The sequence below is a fragment of the Postia placenta genome (genome assembly GCF_002117355.1).
Source record: "Postia placenta MAD-698-R-SB12 unplaced genomic scaffold POSPLAscaffold_2, whole genome shotgun sequence".
Taxonomy (NCBI): domain Eukaryota; kingdom Fungi; phylum Basidiomycota; class Agaricomycetes; order Polyporales; family Adustoporiaceae; genus Rhodonia; species Rhodonia placenta.
Genome location: NW_020169833.1, coordinates 422,097 through 441,400, shown reverse-complemented (window position 1 = coordinate 441,400; position 19,304 = coordinate 422,097). Strand labels below are relative to the sequence as shown.

General features: G+C 55.1%; 4 protein-coding genes and 1 non-coding gene across 5 annotated transcripts; 3 read left to right on the top strand and 2 right to left on the bottom strand.

Annotated features, from left to right (window-relative positions):
• Window positions 1-505: 505 nt before the first annotated feature.
• Window positions 506-1,019, top strand: POSPLADRAFT_1116048 (hypothetical protein; the record flags this gene model as incomplete). The annotated part of the gene is made up of 3 exons (XM_024483461.1): window positions 506-649; window positions 713-883; window positions 942-1,019. Coding segments are annotated over 3 exons (393 nt in total), but the record flags the coding sequence as incomplete, so codon positions are not given.
• Window positions 1,020-2,038: 1,019 nt separating this feature from the next.
• POSPLADRAFT_1132711 (hypothetical protein) lies at window positions 2,039-8,081 on the top strand (the record flags this gene model as incomplete). The annotated part of the gene is made up of 3 exons (XM_024484244.1): window positions 2,039-2,153; window positions 2,204-2,938; window positions 7,867-8,081. The coding sequence occupies 3 exons, from the start codon at window positions 2,039-2,041 to the stop codon at window positions 8,079-8,081; spliced, it is 1,065 nt and encodes a 354-aa protein (XP_024342604.1).
• Window positions 8,082-10,988: 2,907 nt separating this feature from the next.
• POSPLADRAFT_1072783 (hypothetical protein) lies at window positions 10,989-13,931 on the top strand (the record flags this gene model as incomplete). Its single annotated transcript, XM_024482548.1, has 7 exons — window positions 10,989-11,119; window positions 11,180-11,196; window positions 11,250-11,812; window positions 11,870-12,291; window positions 12,346-12,866; window positions 13,009-13,139; window positions 13,230-13,931. The coding sequence occupies 7 exons, from the start codon at window positions 10,989-10,991 to the stop codon at window positions 13,515-13,517; spliced, it is 2,073 nt and encodes a 690-aa protein (XP_024342603.1). The 3' UTR covers window positions 13,518-13,931.
• Window positions 13,932-14,130: 199 nt separating this feature from the next.
• Window positions 14,131-14,221, bottom strand: POSPLADRAFT_t20. The gene has a single exon. It is a non-coding gene; the product is annotated as a tRNA-Ser (tRNA).
• A 968-nt stretch (window positions 14,222-15,189) lies between these two features.
• On the bottom strand, window positions 15,190-19,242 carry POSPLADRAFT_1064500 (hypothetical protein; the record flags this gene model as incomplete). The annotated part of the gene is made up of 13 exons (XM_024481814.1): window positions 15,190-15,368; window positions 15,430-15,506; window positions 15,558-15,848; window positions 15,901-16,111; window positions 16,166-16,317; window positions 16,369-16,506; window positions 16,556-17,136; window positions 17,192-17,812; window positions 17,867-18,065; window positions 18,119-18,325; window positions 18,382-18,788; window positions 18,845-18,955; window positions 19,002-19,242. 13 exons carry the CDS (start codon window positions 19,240-19,242, stop codon window positions 15,323-15,325), a joined length of 3,282 nt encoding a protein of 1,093 aa, XP_024342602.1. The 3' UTR covers window positions 15,190-15,322.
• Window positions 19,243-19,304: the final 62 nt, after the last annotated feature.

Here is a 19,304-nt window from a genome sequence, read left to right as displayed (position 1 = left end):
ATGCCTTCGCCACGTCATCATGCTACAGTTCGCATTCCGGTATTTGTGAGAGCGCGGGTCAATCCAGGACAGGCTTAAGACACATTCAGCCAATCACTCTAGAGTGCCTGCCGCTGAGACTGTCAATACACGGACATAGGCAGTCGGAATCACGGTGCTAGGCATCTGCTCATCGGCTAACTGTACTTCCCAGCGAGAACCAGTTGCTCGTGCCTGGTATGTATGATATTCTCCGCAAAGCTAAGGAGATGCAACGTGCCTTGAAGTTTCACCGAAGACATCGAGAGGTCTCATGAGACAGCATATAAGGACGCTTAATCCAGACGTGAGAGGCAAGCTCCCGTGTCTGTCTCCAAAGCAACATTGCACACCGCGGCCAATGTCCTCTCGTATTTTTCTCACTGCGTTCGGCATACTGGCCCTTGGCGTTGCCGTACAGGCTTGGTGGCCCTGGCCCTTCCCCTGGCCCCCGTTCTCACCCTTCCCGCATCCTCATACGCCGACCCAGCCTGTCTCATTCGCATGCTACGGTGGTGGTGGTGACTGCAACTGTCCGGCGGACTTGACCGGGGCTAGCGGGGTCTTGATCAATGTTTACCCCGGATACCAATGCGCCTACCCCGCAGGCGCTTGCACCTGGGACGACAAGGTATTTATTTATCGGATCCGTACCGGATGCATCTGCGGAGCGCTGATATCGTCGCGATTTTAGACCGGCGCATTACAAAACACACTGCAGACAAACTGTCCGTCATCTGCACCATGCAGCACCGTCAGTGGTTGTAGCTGCCCGGCGGACCTCAACGACGACGCTGGTGTCATGATCAATCAGTTCACTGGGTATCAGTGCGCATACCCGAAGGGGGCGTGCACGTGGGACTATGTATGTCACTCATAATTTGTTGAGTAAAGTCGGAACTCGATGCTGATAATAACCATAGCTTGGGAACCTTACAAACACAGCCCAGACGAATTGTCCTTCATATGCAAAGTGTGCACAGCTTGCGTCGGATTCATAAATACCGCTTCAGCGGTTCCGATAATGGATTCTCAGTCGTGTCTACATTGACGCTAGGCTCATTGTGTTGCTGCTACTATGTGTAATACAATACTCCGTCGCTCTGTAGATGATCGCGAGAGGCTGCTGCGTAGGGGGGGGGAACGCTTCCATGAGTCGGCGGTTCATGTTCAATGCAATAATCCGACGCATTCTGATAATCACGATCTCTTCCAACGTCTCCATTGTAGTCCTTTGGGATCCTATGTGGGCAAGTCGGGAGTGACCTGCCTGTGCGGAGACCTAGGAACGCCCAAAGACAGTCATCTCTAAGCCGATAGACGTTACTTTGATGATGATGTCTCACGCATTTCCTTTGAGTGTGTCATCAGATATCATGAAGCTCCGCATTCAAGAAGGCCTGTTGACACATTTGTACACTTCCTCACTCTCGGTCTCGATCGAATTGGACCTAAGCCGACTAGAGATGGCGCGGAGGATTAAGAAAACAAACATCATGTGTCATCACCATAACCTTAAGAAATCGAGGCCGTGTCAATTCGGTGGTATGGACTGCGAGTTAAGGTCCACAAATGCGGCCTGCTGACTTTTCAGACTGTTGATTCGTCTTCTAATAACTACTTCGCGCTTCTATCTCCTAAAAGTCGCACACAGCAAGCAGCTCCCGTTTGTCATGTAACCTGATCACCAGGACCTCATGTGCCTGGCGTGACCTCTGTACGAAGTTCAGATGAGTATCGTTCCCAGGGGTTTTTCGCTTCCGAATCCTTCGAAAGGTTTCTTAAGAAGATTATGTGAAGCTACGTTACTGATCATGACGTCCACGTTTGTCGGACCTATTGGGCAGCTGTATCCTATGGTCAATACCCCGGATAACTGCCCAACATATAAAGACGTGCATAATTCACGTCGCTGCCCTTATCATCAGCTTCGCGAGATCCATTTTCCTCACTAGCAGCTGAGAACGCGACATCCTAACCTTCTCTCAACACTGAGACGCAGGGCTTTTAGCGGAACAACATGAAGGGTCTTGTTTTCGTGGGTTTGAACAAGATCGAGATCCAGGAGCGACCCAAACCACTGATAGTTGAACCAACGGATGCCATCATAAGGCTGGCCAAGACGACCATTTGCGGTAAGAATCAGGTCCTTGCCTATTTTCGTGCGCTAACTCGCTGTTCGCAGGCAGCGACCTGCACATTCTCAAAGGCCACGTCCCACGCGTCCCATTCGGGCGCATCATGGGCCACGAGGGCCTCGGGACCGTCGACGCCGTCGGTGCGAGCGTAACGCGGTTCAAACCCGGCGATCGTGTGATCATCTCGACGATGACCAAGTGCGGGCGATGCGAGTTCTGCGCGCAGGGGATGTACTCGCACTGTGCAGACGGTGGCTGGACGCTGGGCAATACCGTCGACGGCACGCAGGCGGAGTACACGCGCGTGCGTCACGCGGACGGTAGCCTGTACCTCGCGCCGTCGGGCGTCGACGAAGATGCGCTAGTGATGGCAAGCTGCATGCTTCCGACAGGCATGGAATGCGGGGTACTCAGCGGGCACGTGCAGCCTGGGTGCCGAGTCGCGATCGTGGGTGCGGGCCCCATCGGGCTGTCTGCACTGATGTCTGCACAACTGTACTCGCCGTCGGTCATCATAATGCTTGATTTGGACCCGGCGCGGCTGGAGGCGGGGCGGAGGCTGGGTGCTACGCACGCTGTGCTGTCTGGACCGCATGCGGTAGAGGAGGTGATGCGGATCACGGATGGCAAAGGAGTCGACACTGCAATCGAGGCAGTGGGGTCGCCCCCTACGTTCGAACTGTGCCAGGAGCTCATCGGGGTGGGCGGGACGATCGCCAACATCGGAATTCACGGTGGCAAGGTGGACCTTCACATGGACAAGCTGTGGGATCGAAACATCAGTGCGTGCGCAAGTGTGCTAGACATCACAGGGCTGACATCACCTTGCGTTCAGCAATTACAACGCGCATGCTGGACACGTTCGCGACTGGCAAGCTCCTCGAGCTACTGAAAGCTGGGAAGATCAATGGGAAGGCTCTCGCGACGCATTCCTTCCATTTCAACGACATCATAACAGCCTACGACACGTTCGCGGCTGCGGCTGCGAACCACGCGCTTAAAGTGATCGTCGATTTCGAGAACCCAGGACGCGAAAACGCACGGCTGTAGGATCGCAATGCTGAAGTCCAATTTGTTGAGTTTGTAATATACAGTGATTGAACTGTACGCACAATGTCACGAAATGCATTCTTGATTTTTACAGATCACAGATCACGGCGAGGGACCAGGACTCTGCGATGAAATGTCGCATTATCCACTGACTCCGTGGGATATTTGGGCATTTTGCGGGAGAGATGGCAGCTCAAGGACACCCCGATCTTAAGGGAATCGAGCCTAGTGTCGATGAAGGCGCACTCGGGAGCCGGGTGGCAAGCGACATGCTGCCCCACGGACGTGCTCGCGGGACAGGTCAAGTTAGCTAGATCCCCGTGATGGTGGTTATAGTGGAAGCAGGTCCTGTTAGTCTCTCGTAGATTGAGGCCATGTGATGATGATCGAAGCATTAGTCTACCTGCCAGCTCCATTTCATTGACATCGTGTTGACCTGCTCTGCTCATGAGCCTCATCGCTGACGCTTGAATACCTAGACATTCCCTAAGCCGATAAGATCTCAGGGAGGCAAAATCGCTGCCCATGTACCTGCACCTGCCGAGGAACAGGACTCGAAATCAGAAGCCGTCTTGAGCTTCGATGCATGACTATTTCGTGGAGTTGCACATGTGGTCTGACAATCCAGGCTACATACTGCTGTCCATTTTTCCGTGTTTCTATCCTATCATCCAAACATCCATACAAATTGAGCCTTCATTTCAACGTTCTGAATGTCCATGCGTTATCTGTATGCAGTGTGCGTTATCGGTGGGGAATGTACATACACGGTAAACTAGTCTCCATCGAGAAGTTTGTGGCGCGTTCAGGTACGCGCCTGTCATGGAAAGCTTTCGCCCCCCACAACTCGGGAGAGGCTTGCCTGAGTATTTGTTATAGCAGCCAGACATGGTGCCGAGAATTTCGGGCCTCTCTGGTAGCAAGTGACATCGCTGGTATCAATGCACTGAGAACAGCTACCTTCTCGGGCCCGTTTCAAGGTATAAAGGCGCGCATGTTCTACCTGCTACAATCATTAGTTCTGCGGTTTCCATTCTCCTCACCAATAGCTGAACTCACGAGAAGACCACTATGAAGGGGCTTGTGTTTGTAGGCTCGAACAACATCGAGATCCAGGAGAGACCAAAGCCCGTGATAGTCGAGCCAACGGACGCCATCGTGAAGCTGGTCAAGACCACCGTCTGTGGTAAGGATTGCGCCCTTGCACGCTCTCGCGGGCTGACACGCTGGTTGCAGGCAGCGACCTGCACATCATCAAAGGACATGTCCAGTACATTCCATTCGGGCGCATCATGGGCCACGAGGGACTCGGGACCGTTGAAACGGTTGGCGCAAGTGTAACGCGATTCAGACTCGGCGACCGCGTGGTCATCTCAGCGATTACCAAGTGCGGGCGTTGCGAGTTCTGTGCGCGTGCGATGTACTCGCACTGCGCGGACGGCGGCTTCACGCTGGGCAATACCGTCGACGGCACGCAGGCGGAGTACGTGCGTATACGGCACGCGGATGGTAGCCTGTACCTCGCGCCGCCCGGCGTCGACGAGGACGCACTGGTGATGGCGAGTGACGTGCTCCCGACGGGCATGGAGTGCGGTGTGCTGCTAGGGCGCGTGCAGCCCGGGTGCTGCGTCGCGATTGTTGGCACGGGGCCCATTGGGCTATCGGCGCTGATGTCTGCGCAGCTGTACTCGCCGTCGGTAATCATCGCGCTTGACTTGGATCCGGCGCGGCTGGACGTCGCGCGGAGCTTTGGTGCCACACACGCTGTGCAAGCGGGACCAAACGCGGTGGACGAGGTCATGCGAATCACAGACGGAAAGGGGGCCGATACGGTGATCGAAGCTGTAGGGTCGCCGGCTGCACTCGAGCTGTGCCAGGAGATCGTTGCCGTTGGTGGTACTATCGCCAACATCGGCGTCCACGGAAGTCAGGCCATCCTGCATATCGAAAAGCTGTGGGACCGCAACATCAGTAAGTTCGTGATTGGTCTAGGCGTAGTGGGTCTGACCTGTTCTTGTTATATTCAGCGATGACGACGCGTCTTATGGATGGGTTCACGATTGAGAAGCTACTCGAGCTGCTGAAAGCTGGAAAGATCAACGGGAAGGCGCTCACAACGCATTCTTTACACTTTAGTGACATGGTAAAAGCTTACGACATGTTCGCTGCGGCAGCTCAGAGCCATGCGCTTAAGATCATCATCAGTTTTGAGGATACAATGGCACGGTTGTAACTTGTAGGGGCAAGACATTGCTCAGGACTTTTCGCGGAGTAATGTAGAACACCATTGGATGGAATATATGCGCCATGTACCTTAGAGGGATTAGCCTGAGATCGGCGATCGGCGGGGAGGACGCGTTAGAGGAGTCCCGTGTTATCCAGTTATTCATCTCCACAAGCCCATAGGCCAATAGAATGCCGTCCATTCCCTCTGTCCTTCTCCTCACTCTCGCTCTCCTCATCCCCGCCATTGCCATCTCCCGCAGCCGAGCCCGCTCTACACAACCATCCCCCGTTGTCAAGCGCGAAATGACCACCACAGCAAAGGAAGAGCCTAAGTCCGTCATGCAGCCTCCGCGTGACGACCTGCTCCCACCCAGAGACGACCCTATCACCCTGGAGGAGCTCAAGCAGTACGACGGGTCCGACCCGTCTAAGCCAATCTACGTCGCGATCAAGGGTCGGTACCGTAGTTCAAAGACGATCGCACCGTGAGCTCATGCAGTCCTGGGTGGTAGGCACCGTTTTCGATGTGTCACACAAACGCGACACCTATGGCCCAGGAAAGAGCTACAACCTGTTTACCGGCAAGGACGCTTCCAGAGCTCTCGGCATGTCCAGCCTCAAGGAAGAGGACGCTATCTCAGACTACAGCACCCTATCAGAAGCAGACACGAAAACATTGAATGACTGGCACTCCTTCTTCTCGTATGTCTGCTCTACTTGTTCTGACATTATCGACGCCTTCCTCTGACTGAATATATTCCCTACAGTAAGAGGTATAACATCGTGGGCAACGTCTCGGATCTACCTCCGCATGCGAATGCACAGCAGGCGAATTTGTGATAGTGTATCGCCAGGGGAACAGGTATGAACTTTCGAACTCGTAATGCTGGAAGTTGAAGCTGATTTTGTAGTGCAGGAGAGGACTAACATGGTGTATCATAACTTTGCTGTTAAGGAATGAGGAATCAATTCGATTGCTGAAGCTTTCGCCCAAGCCACGGTTTTGAAGTCGTCCATCAAGCCTCGTGCAACTTTGATTACCATATCCCACACGTCCTGGTGTCAGGGAAAGGTTCCTGCTTGATGAGGCTGGTGGAGATGCCTGTCTATCACTCATATCATCGCATTCAGACGTGGATAGCGCTCAGATACGGACCAATGCTTAGAACAAGATTCATTACCACCCCACAGCCGAATATCTCCTGAGTTCGCCGTGTGGAAGCGCAGCCACACCTCGGCAGCTATCTGGTCATAAGGTCTACTATCAGCATTGTCGGAAAGGAAGCCTTACTCTGGAGTACGATACGGCTCCTACGGAATCCCGCTCATAGCTATATGCTCGTATGTCTGCTGAGGTGCGAACTCTCTTCGTATCATTCCCCTTGAACGACTCAGGTCAGTCCACACAGATTATAACAGTCGCAATGCTAGCTGACAGCACTATATGCTCTAGTTTACACTATGAAAGCAGTCATATATGTCGGTTTGGGCAAGGTTGAAATCCAAGAACGCCCAATGCCGAAAATATTGGAACCCACCGATGCCATCGTGAAGCTATCAAAGACGACGCTCTGCGGTAACACCGCCCTCTTCGACTAACCTATCCAGTCCCTGACATAAACATGTGCAATCAGGCACAGACCTGCACATCCTCAAGGGCGATGTTCCGACCGTGTCCTTCGGTCGCATCATGGGCCACGAGGGCGTCGGTACTATCGAGGCCGTCGGCCCCGCCGTTTCCGCCTTCGCGCCCGGCGACCGCGTCGTGATCTCCTCCGTGAGCAAATGCGGCCTCTGCACATTCTGCCGGCGCGGCATCTTCTCGCACTGCGCGCGCGGCGGCTGGCAGCTCGGCAACACGCTTGACGGCACGCAGGCCGAGTTCGTGCGCATCCCGTACGCCGACGGCAGCCTGCACCGCGCGTCGCCCGCTGTGCCCGATGCCGCGCTGCTCATGCTGAGCGACGCAGTGCCCACGGGCCTCGAGTGCGGCACGCTCGATGCGCGCGTGCGCCCCGGGTGCAGCGTCGCGATCGTCGGCGCAGGCCCCGTCGGCCTGTGCGCGCTGATGACCGCGCGGCTGTACTCGCCGGCGATGGTCATCGTGCTCGACCTCGACTCCGCGCGTCTGGAGGTCGCGCGCCGGCTCGGCGCGACGCACGTCGTGCGGGCAGGCACGGGCGCGGTGGAGGAGGTGATGCGGCTCACGGGCGGCGAGGGCGTGGACGCAGTGATCGAGGCGGTTGGGGTGCCCGCGTCATTCGAGCTGTGCCAGGAGCTCGTCGCGGTGGGCGGGACGATCGCGAACCTCGGCGTGCACGGCGCGTCGGCGACGATACACCTCGAGAAGCTGTGGAACAGGAACATCAGTACGTGCCGCGTTCGTGTGTGCGCACAGAGGGGCCCGGCTGAATCCCCGTGCGGGGTATCTCAGCGGTGACGACGCGCCAGGTGGACAATGGCAGCACGGCGGACCTCATGGAGCTCATCGCGCGCGGACAGATCGACGCGGGGGCGCTTGCGACGCACTACTTCCGCTTTGACGAGATACAGGAGGCGTATGCGTGCTTCTCGAATGCAGCTGCGAACAAGGCACTCAAGGTCATCGTTGATTTTGAGGGCACGGGGGGCGCGGCCGCACGTCTTTGACATGCTGACATAAAACAACGGATAGTATCCCTATTCGGAGGCGCAGATGATCGCGTGGCGTTACAACGTGTACGGGGCTGTCGTAGGCTTCGTCAGCAGTACACGCTCGCGAGCCGACCAGATGGTCGGAACATTGATCGTTACCTGGCTGAATCTGCGGAATTTGTCGTGCTACGAGAATAACCAGGCCTATGGTGTATTGCGAGCGCAGGATCTGATCTCCAGCGCCCCCGGTGCATCAAGATCTGACCACATACCGCCCCACGTCACTGTCAAGCTGCAGACACTGGATGGGTCCTCGAGGCGTCGCGGGATAACATTGCATGCGTGAGTTAACCTTTCTCGTATACTTGGTTCTTGGCTTCTGCGGACATTGTGGCTCGTTCCCGCCCGCGGTCGCCATCCTGCCAATGCTACGGGAGCAGCACGGTCTGCGGCTCCCAAGCTTGTTTGATTTTGACTCCGTGCAGAAGGATGACACGTTGTCCGCGTCGAACGGAGAATTGAGTCATGGTCGGGGAACAGTCCGGCCGAGGTGAAACTTCAAACAGAGGGAGCCGGGGCTACGAACGCTGGAACAGGAGTTCGGAATGCATTTCTGGAAGGTGGGATTCGTAGGAGCGGGTCCAATGACTGGCTGGGGTCTTCATCCCTGGGTGGTTATGTGCATCGTGCTAAGGGTACACATCTTTCATCTGCAATGAGGCTATGCATTGCGTGCATAAAAGGCACATCAGCATTTGTGAATAAGATGTGGTCGGGCGCGCAGTATATGCTGGAAATGAGTACGGTCCTAGACCTTAGACATCTGCCACATAGGGCAGGTGGTCGTGATAGCTGATTTTCATCCTTCTGCGAGTGCATCTGACGTGATGCGAGTCCGAAGTGGCTCTGCGGTGCGCGGTTCATGGACAAGGAGAGAAGGATGTTCGTGAAGCCATCTAAGTAATAGAGTGGATGCAGTCTTAACGTCCTGAATAAGGCATTCCACCTACCGCATTGAGAGCATCCTTCTCCCCTTTCGACCAGCAACGCAGCGGAATAACCATGCAGTGCGGAGGAAGAAATACGTCATGCGCGTTTCCGCTTTACGAGAACTTCGACGGTTATTGTGCGTCATACGGAGTCATGCGAGAGCATCTCGGGACCCGGGAGCACTGCGAGGATGCGATGCGGAAGTATTGAAGCAGTGATGGCACAGTGTCCATCACTCAAGTCATCTTCGGACTTCCCATTCCATCAGCAGGGCGACCACCCGCGATTTTAGTTGATCAATTACGCGGGAGAAGGATCGTGCTATCGTATCCCAAGTATCACGCGTCACGATGGTCTGCATGATACTCTATACCGATGACTGGACGAGGAGTCGGTCGGGGAATGGCTCACGACATTGTGACCGCGTCAGATGCAAGACAGGTGGTGAGAACATTGTCGTGATGCTGAGGGACCCATAGCGCCTGGTGCCACGGCGGTGAGTTCAAAATGGTAATGATCATGGGGTCCGTGTGACACTCCGTGCTACCAAATATTGGTGCGATAAGTATGGAAAGGCGCCTTCCTCATTTGTCCGCGTTGGCACCGTTGAAGTGCAACGACCGACCCTGGTCTTGCTCGGGTTCTTTGGAGAGCCACAGGAAGCCGGTTCTGCCGCGGAACGACCGTGCAGTGATAGTGCTTGTCTGGCAGATTGGAAAGGCTCCAGTAATTCTACCCGAAACAGCAAGTGCGCTCCGTCGTCTGACCTCGGCTTCAGACAAGAGAATTTCCTGCGCGTGGTGCACCCACAATTGTTCATCTTGTCTGCTTCCATTGCGTTCCTTATTTGCCTCTCGTCCGCATGGCAGTTTATGCTCATTCAGCACGTATAATAACAACATTATCTTCTGTCTTGTTCTTTCAGGCACATTTTCCATTCGTTCGAAGGCTCGGACCGTCCTGTGCATGGGCCACTCGTATGCGGATCTGCGTCGTCAACACCACAATTCCGCTTCCATCGTTCTGCCGTCAAGGTTCCCCTGGGCGGGAGCAAATGCAGGACTCTCAGACGCAGTGGCACGGGGACCCCGTAACACCACGATCAGGGCTTTACGGCCCAAAAGGAGACCTCTTCTGTTCGCGGCGTCCCCCGGGCTGCACCTACCGTCTTTGTACGCAGTGCGCGCCCGGACAAGGCACTCGTGTCTGCATATACGTATGACCCCAGGCCTTCGCTGAATTGGCTGAATTGATGACCTATGATGATGCGAGGCCTCGCGCGCAGCGACTACCCCAGGAGAGTAAGGAACGCAGCTCCGTTACACGTAGAAGAACCGCAGTGCGGACGAAGCGGAGACGCCGGCGCACGGCGCGCTTCGGTCCGTAGAGTGTGATGGCAGTGCCACCAGTGGCGCAGGTGCACCAAAACATGCGGTCGCGTGAAAGAAAATATAGCGGCAAGCACGTTGTGGCCTTGGATGAGTGTGAACGTGGAGGGCAAGGTTGCAGTGGCGGAAGCGAAAACGAAGGAGGGGCGGCGCTAGTACGGCGCGCCACTGATCGCACGCAGCTGCTAGCGCCGGAGAGACGCCGAGGATATTAGGCGGGTTCCCATACACGTCTCCTGCTTGTGAGCACCCAGCATCGAGGCACTGCGCTGACGCGTTCTCCAGCTTGGCTACGCTTTGACTCATACACCTCAACGTGCAGCGTGCTTTGCCCACTCGGAGCTGAGTACAACATCGCCACAGCACTCGGCACCGTCGCTTGTGCTTGGACTCCGCTGAACCATATATCACCGCCCCGTGGACTCATTCATACAGACCCGGACCCGCTTCCTCAGCGCCTTTCCACCCCCCACCTCCCTCCATCGTACCACCATTACCCCCAAGCACCCGCCCACAATATTGGATCTTCTGCCCACGCATTGCGATGGACGCTCTTAAGTCGCTCGTGCAGCCTCTTGTCGGCGCCGGCGGAGGCTCGTCAATGGTTGACGGCGTTAAGCTCGTCGTCCTTGGTGGCACCGTCGAGACTGCGCGCCGTATGGCGAGCTCAGGATGGTATGTGCCACTGCTTCTGCTTAATATCCCAGCCCAACTCACCGCGCCACATACGCACAGGTCGCATTTCATTAATTGTACGTACACACACACTCACCGCGAGTCGGGCCACCGCTGACGCACACCGCAGCATTTTTCCTCACCGCACACTTCTCTGAAGAGGACTATCCATATGACTGGCTGATGTTGTGGCTCTCGCGACGCCCTGAGTGGCAGCGTTCGCGTGAGTTCGAGACGACGACGCGTACTGCGAGCCACGGTTGGGGCTCGACTGTCGCGGACAACTCGTTCGGCGACGAGGAAGAGGACGAAGGCGATGCGGATGACACGCCCGGCAAGGTTAAGACGCGCGTCATCTTCCAGCCGACGTCAAACACAACGCACACCATCTACTACAAAGGCCATTGGCTGCGCGTGAAGCGTGGCCGCAGAACCGATGGCAGTGGTTGCGAGACGCTGTCCATCAGCGTGGTCGCACGCAACAACTCGATTCTCAAGCAGCTCGTCCTGCAGGCGAAGAAGGAATATGAGGCTGAGGCTGTGCATCGGATACAAATCTACTTCGCTGACTCACATGGCTGCTGGCGCTGGACAGACTCTCGGCACAAAAGGCCGATGTCGTCTATTGTGCTTAATCCGGGTGTGAAGGAGATGCTTCTCGCCGACACCAAAGACTTCCTAAAGTCGGAAAAGGTGCGGTCTCGTGTCGCCCAGCACAATGAAGTGTCTGCTGACCGTAATTTTTGACAGTGGTATGCCGACCGTGGCATCCCTTTCCGGAGAGGCTACCTATTGCATGGTGTGCCCGGGTCCGGCAAGAGCTCATTGATCCACGCGATAGCTGGAGAGTTGATGCTTGACATCTACGTGGTGTCGTTATCGTCGTCGTGGATCAGCGATAGCACATTGACGACGCTGATGGGTCGTGTACCAGCGCGTTGCATAGTGTTGCTCGAGGACCTAGACGCAGCATTCACGAGGAGCACGTCGAGAGATGGCTCTGCAACAGGAAGCCCAGAGAATAGCGAGACTACCGCGACAGTCGAATCTTCCGAGTCGCGCCATAGCAGACGCCATAAGGACAATCTGTCTGACGTGAACACCCTCAGTCTGAGTGGGCTGCTAAATGCACTAGATGGCGTGGCCGCGTCAGAGGGTCGCATCCTGTTTGCGTGAGTAGATTTGTTCCTGGCCAATCGTACGCCTTCGCTGACGCAGTATCTCAGGACTACAAATCATCTTGAGCGTCTTGATCCTGCACTGTCTCGTCCCGGACGCATGGACGTCTGGGTAGAATTCAGGAACGCCTCTAAGTGGCAGGCTGAGCTACTCTTCCGCAACTTCTTCCCGTCAACAGATGACGACAACGTTGTGATTGAGGGTGACCTTGATGGTGTTGAGCTTCCCACTCCGCCATCACCGTTAGCCGAGTCTGCTTCGAGTTTGTCGAGTCTCTTCTCGTTGCCGTCGACACCAACGACGCCTTCAGCGACGGTCGGCTCGCTGCCATCTGCACCTCCAACGCCTATACGCGCACGCACGCGGACCTCGTCGTCCATAAGCAAGTCAAGAGTCCTGAGTCCTGACGACAAGATCAAGAACCAGGCATATCTTCCACCGCCAGTGGACGACGAGATCGCACAACATTCGGCAAAACCGCTGGACGGCGCAACGCTTGCCGCGCTCGCAAAGGAGTTTGCGGATGCGATCCCAGACGAGGAGTTCAGCGTGGCTGCGCTGCAAGGCTGTGAGTACCCTTTCTGTGTTCGCTGATTGCTCTTCCCTGCTGCTGTCGTGGAGGGTGGTCCGTGTGGTCCGTCTGAGAATGAGCGCTGACGATCTTGCCTTATCGCGTTCTATGCCGGGTTGGGGTATGCGACGCCTTGCAGACCTGCTGAAGAACAAGTCACGACCAGAAGCAGGAGCGCATGAAGCTGCGGCGTGGGTGGTGAGCGAGCGGGAGATGAAGGTGCGGTTGAAGAAGGAGCGTGAGGCACGCGAGGCCAAGGAAAAGCAGGAGGTGCGTCCCCCGATCGATTATCGATCGCCCCCAAATCGGGAAGCGGCGACCGTTGCTGCGACAACACTGGCTGATGCACTCTCCCTACAGCGCGAAAAGCGGCGCAAGGAGGCCCAGCTCAAGGAGAAGGAGAAGGCTGAGCAGAAGAAGAAGGAGGACGAGGAGGTCCACCGCTGCCTCCTCGAGGAGCGCATCCGCGTCGAGAAGGCGAAGCTCGAGGCCGAGGCTGCCGGGTCCACGCCCGAGTCGATCGCCGACACAGAGGGCAGCGCGACGGAGGACAAGGACGAGCAGAGCGGCGACGAGCAGTCGTCGGGATCGCAGACGCCGGCGGAGGCGGGACAGGTCTGGGTCACGGTCAATGAGAGCGCGCCTTGACTGCCCCTCCCCTTTTCGGTCGACGACGCCGCGCGCCCTGGCGTTGTCTGTGTCCAACGGGGCACTGTAGATGGTGCTGGCTCAAGTCTGGTTTCCCTTGCTATGGCAGCCGTGCCTGCGTCCGGGGGTGCGCTTGCTCCCGCCGGTCCCGATTCCGCACTCGCACAAAGACATGCGGCCGGGTTCACGCTGGTGCGGCTGGTGTTTCAGTATTGCTTGCTCCATCTGTATGTTCTCCTGCAAGTCGTTCTGTTCAGGGGAGGGAGGAACGGTGGGTGATGTAAGGACGCTACTGTGTGCTCTCCTCCGTCCCTTCCCTCCTAAGTGTCGCATATCCATTACGAATTGATGTTGGTACTCGTTTACGCCGTAGCTCATGTCTCCACGTCGCATAATGCATTCACGTACCTTATTATGAGAGCGAGGGAGTTCACGATGAGCTATCCAATGTAAGCTATGCCATGATGGATCTAGAATCCAGACTGATGAACTATCACGGTATATCTTCTGACCCAGAGCCTATTTCGCCTGGCTTCGAGTCTTGATGTTTTGGGTAGATTCGAGATGCGTTAATTCTAGTATTACACATATTCTATACAACAACAGCAAAAAGCGACACCAGCAGGATTCGAACCTACGCCCTCAAAGAGGAACAGATATTGCGAAATTCGAATCTGTCGCCGTAACCACTTGGCTATGGTGTCTTACAATGTTAAAGATTTGGCTTTGTATCATGTGACCCCAGATATCTTTGCCTGTAAGGTACAGCCTACGGGCTTAAACCCAGTTCAACTGCCGAGATTTTGCACTGGGCTTAAAGCACTTCAAGCCCCGTGCAAAAGTGGACCGTTTAAGCGCAGCTCAGCTGTTTGGGCGGTTGAACAGGGGTTAAACCTTGCTCAACCCTAGCGTGAATCATATCTAGTCTCATGTGATGCATAGGCACTTCTCCCATGTCATTGCAGCCCCACATATTATCACACAAAAACATCCAGCAAAAAAATTGCTATTTGCGCCTTTATTGATCAATTATTGTCGCAACTTGGGGTCAAGTGACAAGGACAAACAAATGCAAAGGCTGGGGATGTTCGACTGGGTCTCACTGAAGTGATGGTGAGCAATGCTCAAACCTAAGGCTCCATCCTTGCGGCATCTTGAAGTCAAATAGATCTCTCAATGACAGAGAGAGGCAGCCAAGTAAAGTCATTGGGCCCCTCATCCATGCCTTGATCCAGTGCCTCATTGGGACTCTTCGGGCGCCTGCGTACCAGAATTGCGCACGTGAATATCGGGCCATGTCTGCTCAGGCCGTGGGAAAAGTCGCCGCGACTTTTCGACTGTCGTGCAGTCGTCGATTAATCGCCCCAGTCGTGGGAACGACTGGGACGACTGGCAGACGACTGGCCCAACACTGGTCTGGTCACCGTCCAGGCGAGATTATCAGAGCGTCCACAGGCGTGTTCCATGTGCCGCAGGCCCATAAAGTAGACGGCACCCAGAGTATCGCGACCAGTGCCACCAAATTGAGGGAAGAGCCGAGCGTGTTACTAACGCGGCGTTGCGGATGATGAACGCAGATCAATTGACAGCTTGGCGCCAGAATCCCGCATTTCGATGAGATCGATGGATGCATTGCTTGGATACATGCAACGATACAGCGCGGATTGTAATAGGCGGCTGCCTATCAGCGTTGATCAATCAAGACGGCGAAGAGGATACACGGCGAGTGCAATACAAGATGAAGCAGCTATCGACAACATTAAAAACAAAGAAATGCTGTCCATGACGACGCATAGAAAAATACACTACGGCATTTCTTCATCAGAATCCGAGATATATTCTTTACTTTTACTGCGAGAAATGGTTAGAATTCAGCATGCATCGCCGAACGACAACAGTAGCGGCCACTTACATTTGCTTCTTCCGTGGAGCCCCTGTGATTTCCTCTTCATCGTCATCATCCCGCACAACCCGCTTCTTGGACGATCGCTATCCGAATACATCAGCGAATCAGTTTTCAAAGTCAACGACATTTCATACCTTCTTTGCTGGCTTGTCGCCATCCTCCTCACCGCTAAACAGCGCGTCGTCGCCCTCTCCCGCACCACTTCTCCTGGCCTTGCGCCTCTTCTTTCTGGGCTCCCCACCTTCGTCACCGCTGCCGATCTCCGCTTTCGGTCTTCGGCTCGCCTTCTTGGTTGCCTTTCGTTCTCGCTCCTCATCGCTCTCCATCTTGATATCACGAGTCCACTCCATTGCCTGCTCCCGAGCTTTACGTCGCTCTTCTGCAAGCTGTGCAGCTTCGCGTCGGAGCTCCTCTAGGCGTTGGCGCTGATTAAAAGAATGTGAGAATGTGAGAGTAATCGAGATGCATCACACTTACCTCCAGAGCCTCTTGCTGGTCTTTCTCATGCTGCCGTCTTTGCCGTGCCGCCTCGAGTTTGGCTTGTGCCTCTGCTTCCCACTTTCGCTGCGCAGCAAGATGCTCATCACATTTTCGTAGCATGCTGTCGCCGTATTTGCGGCGCTGATCCGCCATATCGCGATTATAAGGTACAAGTGGTGACTTGTCCGCCGCAAGAGAAGTAAACAATCTGATGATATTGTGTGAGCAAAGTGCACGTCAAGTGGATGGAATGAGAGCGTACTTCTGTGCGTGACTGGCTTGCTCGATGGCTCGTTGTAACTCTTTGAGCGAACGCTTAGCTGGAGCTATTGACAAAAGCATCTCGGCGGCCTTCTGTTGAATCATGGCTATATTGTAAATGATGGCCTTATCGTACGGATGCAGGTGGAAGGCCTGTAAATTACATTAATACGACATGGACCGCGCAATTGCACCAAAGACTACCTTCTGGGCGTATTGCAATGCTGTGTTCATTGCACTGAACGATTGGTCCTTGTTGGCTTTCGCGTACCATGATCTGCACAGGCACAGCAGGGTAGGGACGTCATGACCGCTGTAGAATCGCTTCGACGCGGTTTCGTACTGCAGAAACCGTAAGTGCCTGCATAACGTGTACAATGTAAGGATTTACACTCTCAATCGCTCGATCAAACTCGTCGCGGGCATAGTAGCAGTGTCCCATGTTGACATAGACGCTACCGTCGTTCAGTGATTCTCTGACTTTCGCGAAGATGTCGAGAGCGTCGCGTGCATTCGTGAACCGCTTCTGAGCTTCATCGGGGCCCATCGGACCCAGACTACCGCCAAGGGTGCCAAGCGCGTCTTCTGCTGTCACGATTGCTAGACCTTGAGCTGCGACAGCACACATAGGATCGAGGTGGAGCGCCTTTTCATAGAACTCGGCCGACCGCTGGAAGCCACGCTTGCGCTCCTCAACGCCTTTCGATGTCATATCACGGCTCTCGCGGGCCTGGTGGTATTGAATCCACCCCGCAGCACATAGCGAGTATAGGTCGTGCTTATCGTGGTCTTTGAGTGTTGCGAAGACGAAGTCCTTGGCAGGCTTCGGGAGGTTCGATTGGATCAGGAAGTACGTGTAAAATGCACGAAGGTTCAGGTTGTTGTTCTGAGACGCCAGGGACTGCTTGAGAAGGTCATGTGCTTCGTTGTTCCGATTCATATTACCGAGCATTTGTGCTTGCCGTAACTTTGCTACAGTGCGGCAGCTTTAGTCGCAGAGTAGGAGAGAGTAATACGTCACACTGACCGTCGACATACTCCGGATGTCTGTCTAGCAACTTTTCATAAGCTTCCTTCGCCATCGTCTCCTCACCCTGTTCCTCATATGTCCGAGCCAGGTTGTACAGCATCGTCGTCGACATGCCCTCGGCACCGTCAATGCCGATGCGCGACGTATACATGATAGCCGTCTCATACATCGTCCGAGCTTCAGCAAGACTGGCCTCCATATAACGCAGGACCCCCAGGTTATTGACGATCCTGGGTTCGGTGCGTCCGGTGGCCTCGCTTATTCGCCAAGCCTCCTTCAAGGCGCGGTCCATGCGTTCCACGTTCTCGCCCTGCCATAAGCGCGCAATCTCGATGTGCATCTCCATGTCCTCCGCGATTTTCCGTGCCGATCTGCCCATGACGGGGGGATGGCTATCGCTGCGCGTGTGACTATCCTCGGGCAAACGGAGTACCTTGCAGACTTGGTCGAATAGCTCGCGCGCGCGCACCTTCTCTTTCGCCTGGTCGGAACCAGAAAGCCCGGGCCGTGGATGTGGGCGCAGCGACGCCAGCATCGCTACTGCTTCAACAGGACGCTGCGGCCCCGTCGTTTGTTGCAGAAAGGTGTCGAGCGTGAGGACGGCTTGGGCGAGTTCATCTTGGCCAAGTGAGATCAGGAAAGATCTACCCACTGCGGGAAAGTTACACATACCGTTCTTCATCTGCATTTGTGCTAGACCAACGGTCGCAATCAGGTTTGTAGGCTGGCCGTCCTTCGCTCTCGAGAAGAATCTTGTTGCTTCGGCATTGGAACCAACAGCGTGTGAGACACGTCCCGCTCTTATGTAACCATCGGTAAGGATGGTCTTCACATCAGTGAATTGAATAGCACGCTCTGCCAGCTTCATTGCCTATGACCGTAACTCCGTTAGCTCGAACGGGGGAAAGTATATGTGTCAATTACCCGCTTGTGTTGCCCCTTTTGCAGAAACAGCTCACATAGCGCATTTGCAGCGGCAGAATTCCTTTGATTGGCCTTGAACGCCCGTTCAATGTGACGCGTCCCGGTGAGTATCTCGTTCCTCCGCTCCTCTTGTGTCTGGTTCTCGTTTTTGCTCGCATTGATAGCGTCCAACCCTAGGAGAAGCTGGGCAGACCATTCATCCGGGTTCTGTTTTAGAGATGAATTCTCGAGGTCACATAATGGAAACGCAGATCTATACTAACCACCTCGGCACTGCGCTGCCAAGCAGCCTTGGCCATGGCCTTATGGTCCATAGCCCACAAACAGAGGCCAATGCCAATGCGCGGATCAGGCAAGCATCGGGGGTTGAGCTTGAGCACAGTCTGGAATAGTTTCAATGCTGGGGGGAACTGTCGTCGAGCGTAGAGGATCTTTGCCTTTCCCAGAAGCGCGGCGATGTTATTCGGCTTTGTGGACAGTACGCCGTCAAATGAGCGCAACGCGTCGTCCATAGCCCTCGTACCCATCTGCAGTATCCCTCGCGTCAGTATTGAGAGCATACTGCCCACTGCCCCAGATTCTGCTGTAGCCTTCTCGCCGAGATTAAAATATTGGGCGGCATCCTTGTAGTATTCATCTCGTGGCTTCTCTTCAGTCATGATGTCCTCCCCTGAAGTACATGGGCGGTGAGGGCAGACACCCGGGGGGAATAACTTGGACACTTACGCGCATCTGGGAGGATTAATTTGGGTGCCTTACCTGCTCGCGCCATTTGAACGTTTGCGAGCAAGGCGTATACGGGTGGCAGCATAGCCTCAGAACCATTATCCCGGAGAGCTGTCGCACGGTCAGCTTTCGCGCAAGACATTGTGTATAGACCCACTTTCGATCGCTGCCTGCGCAATCCTCTCCGCCGCGTCTAGATACCCCCGCCTCCAGTATTCCGACGCAAGTCGCGTCCAAATCCAGACTTTACACTGCCCTTCCTTCAAAACCTCCAAGAGGTCGTCAGGATTTGGATCCAGGCTGTCTAGCTCCACGTTGATAACTTCATGCTGCCCGAGCTCAATGTCAAGGGAGCGGCCGGGGACTTGAGGGGGTGTCGGTGAGCGTGTTCCGTTCATAGTTGCGAAGGGTAGATAGCAATCCGAACGCGTGCAAATTCCAGTCCTCTGAGAGTGAATGA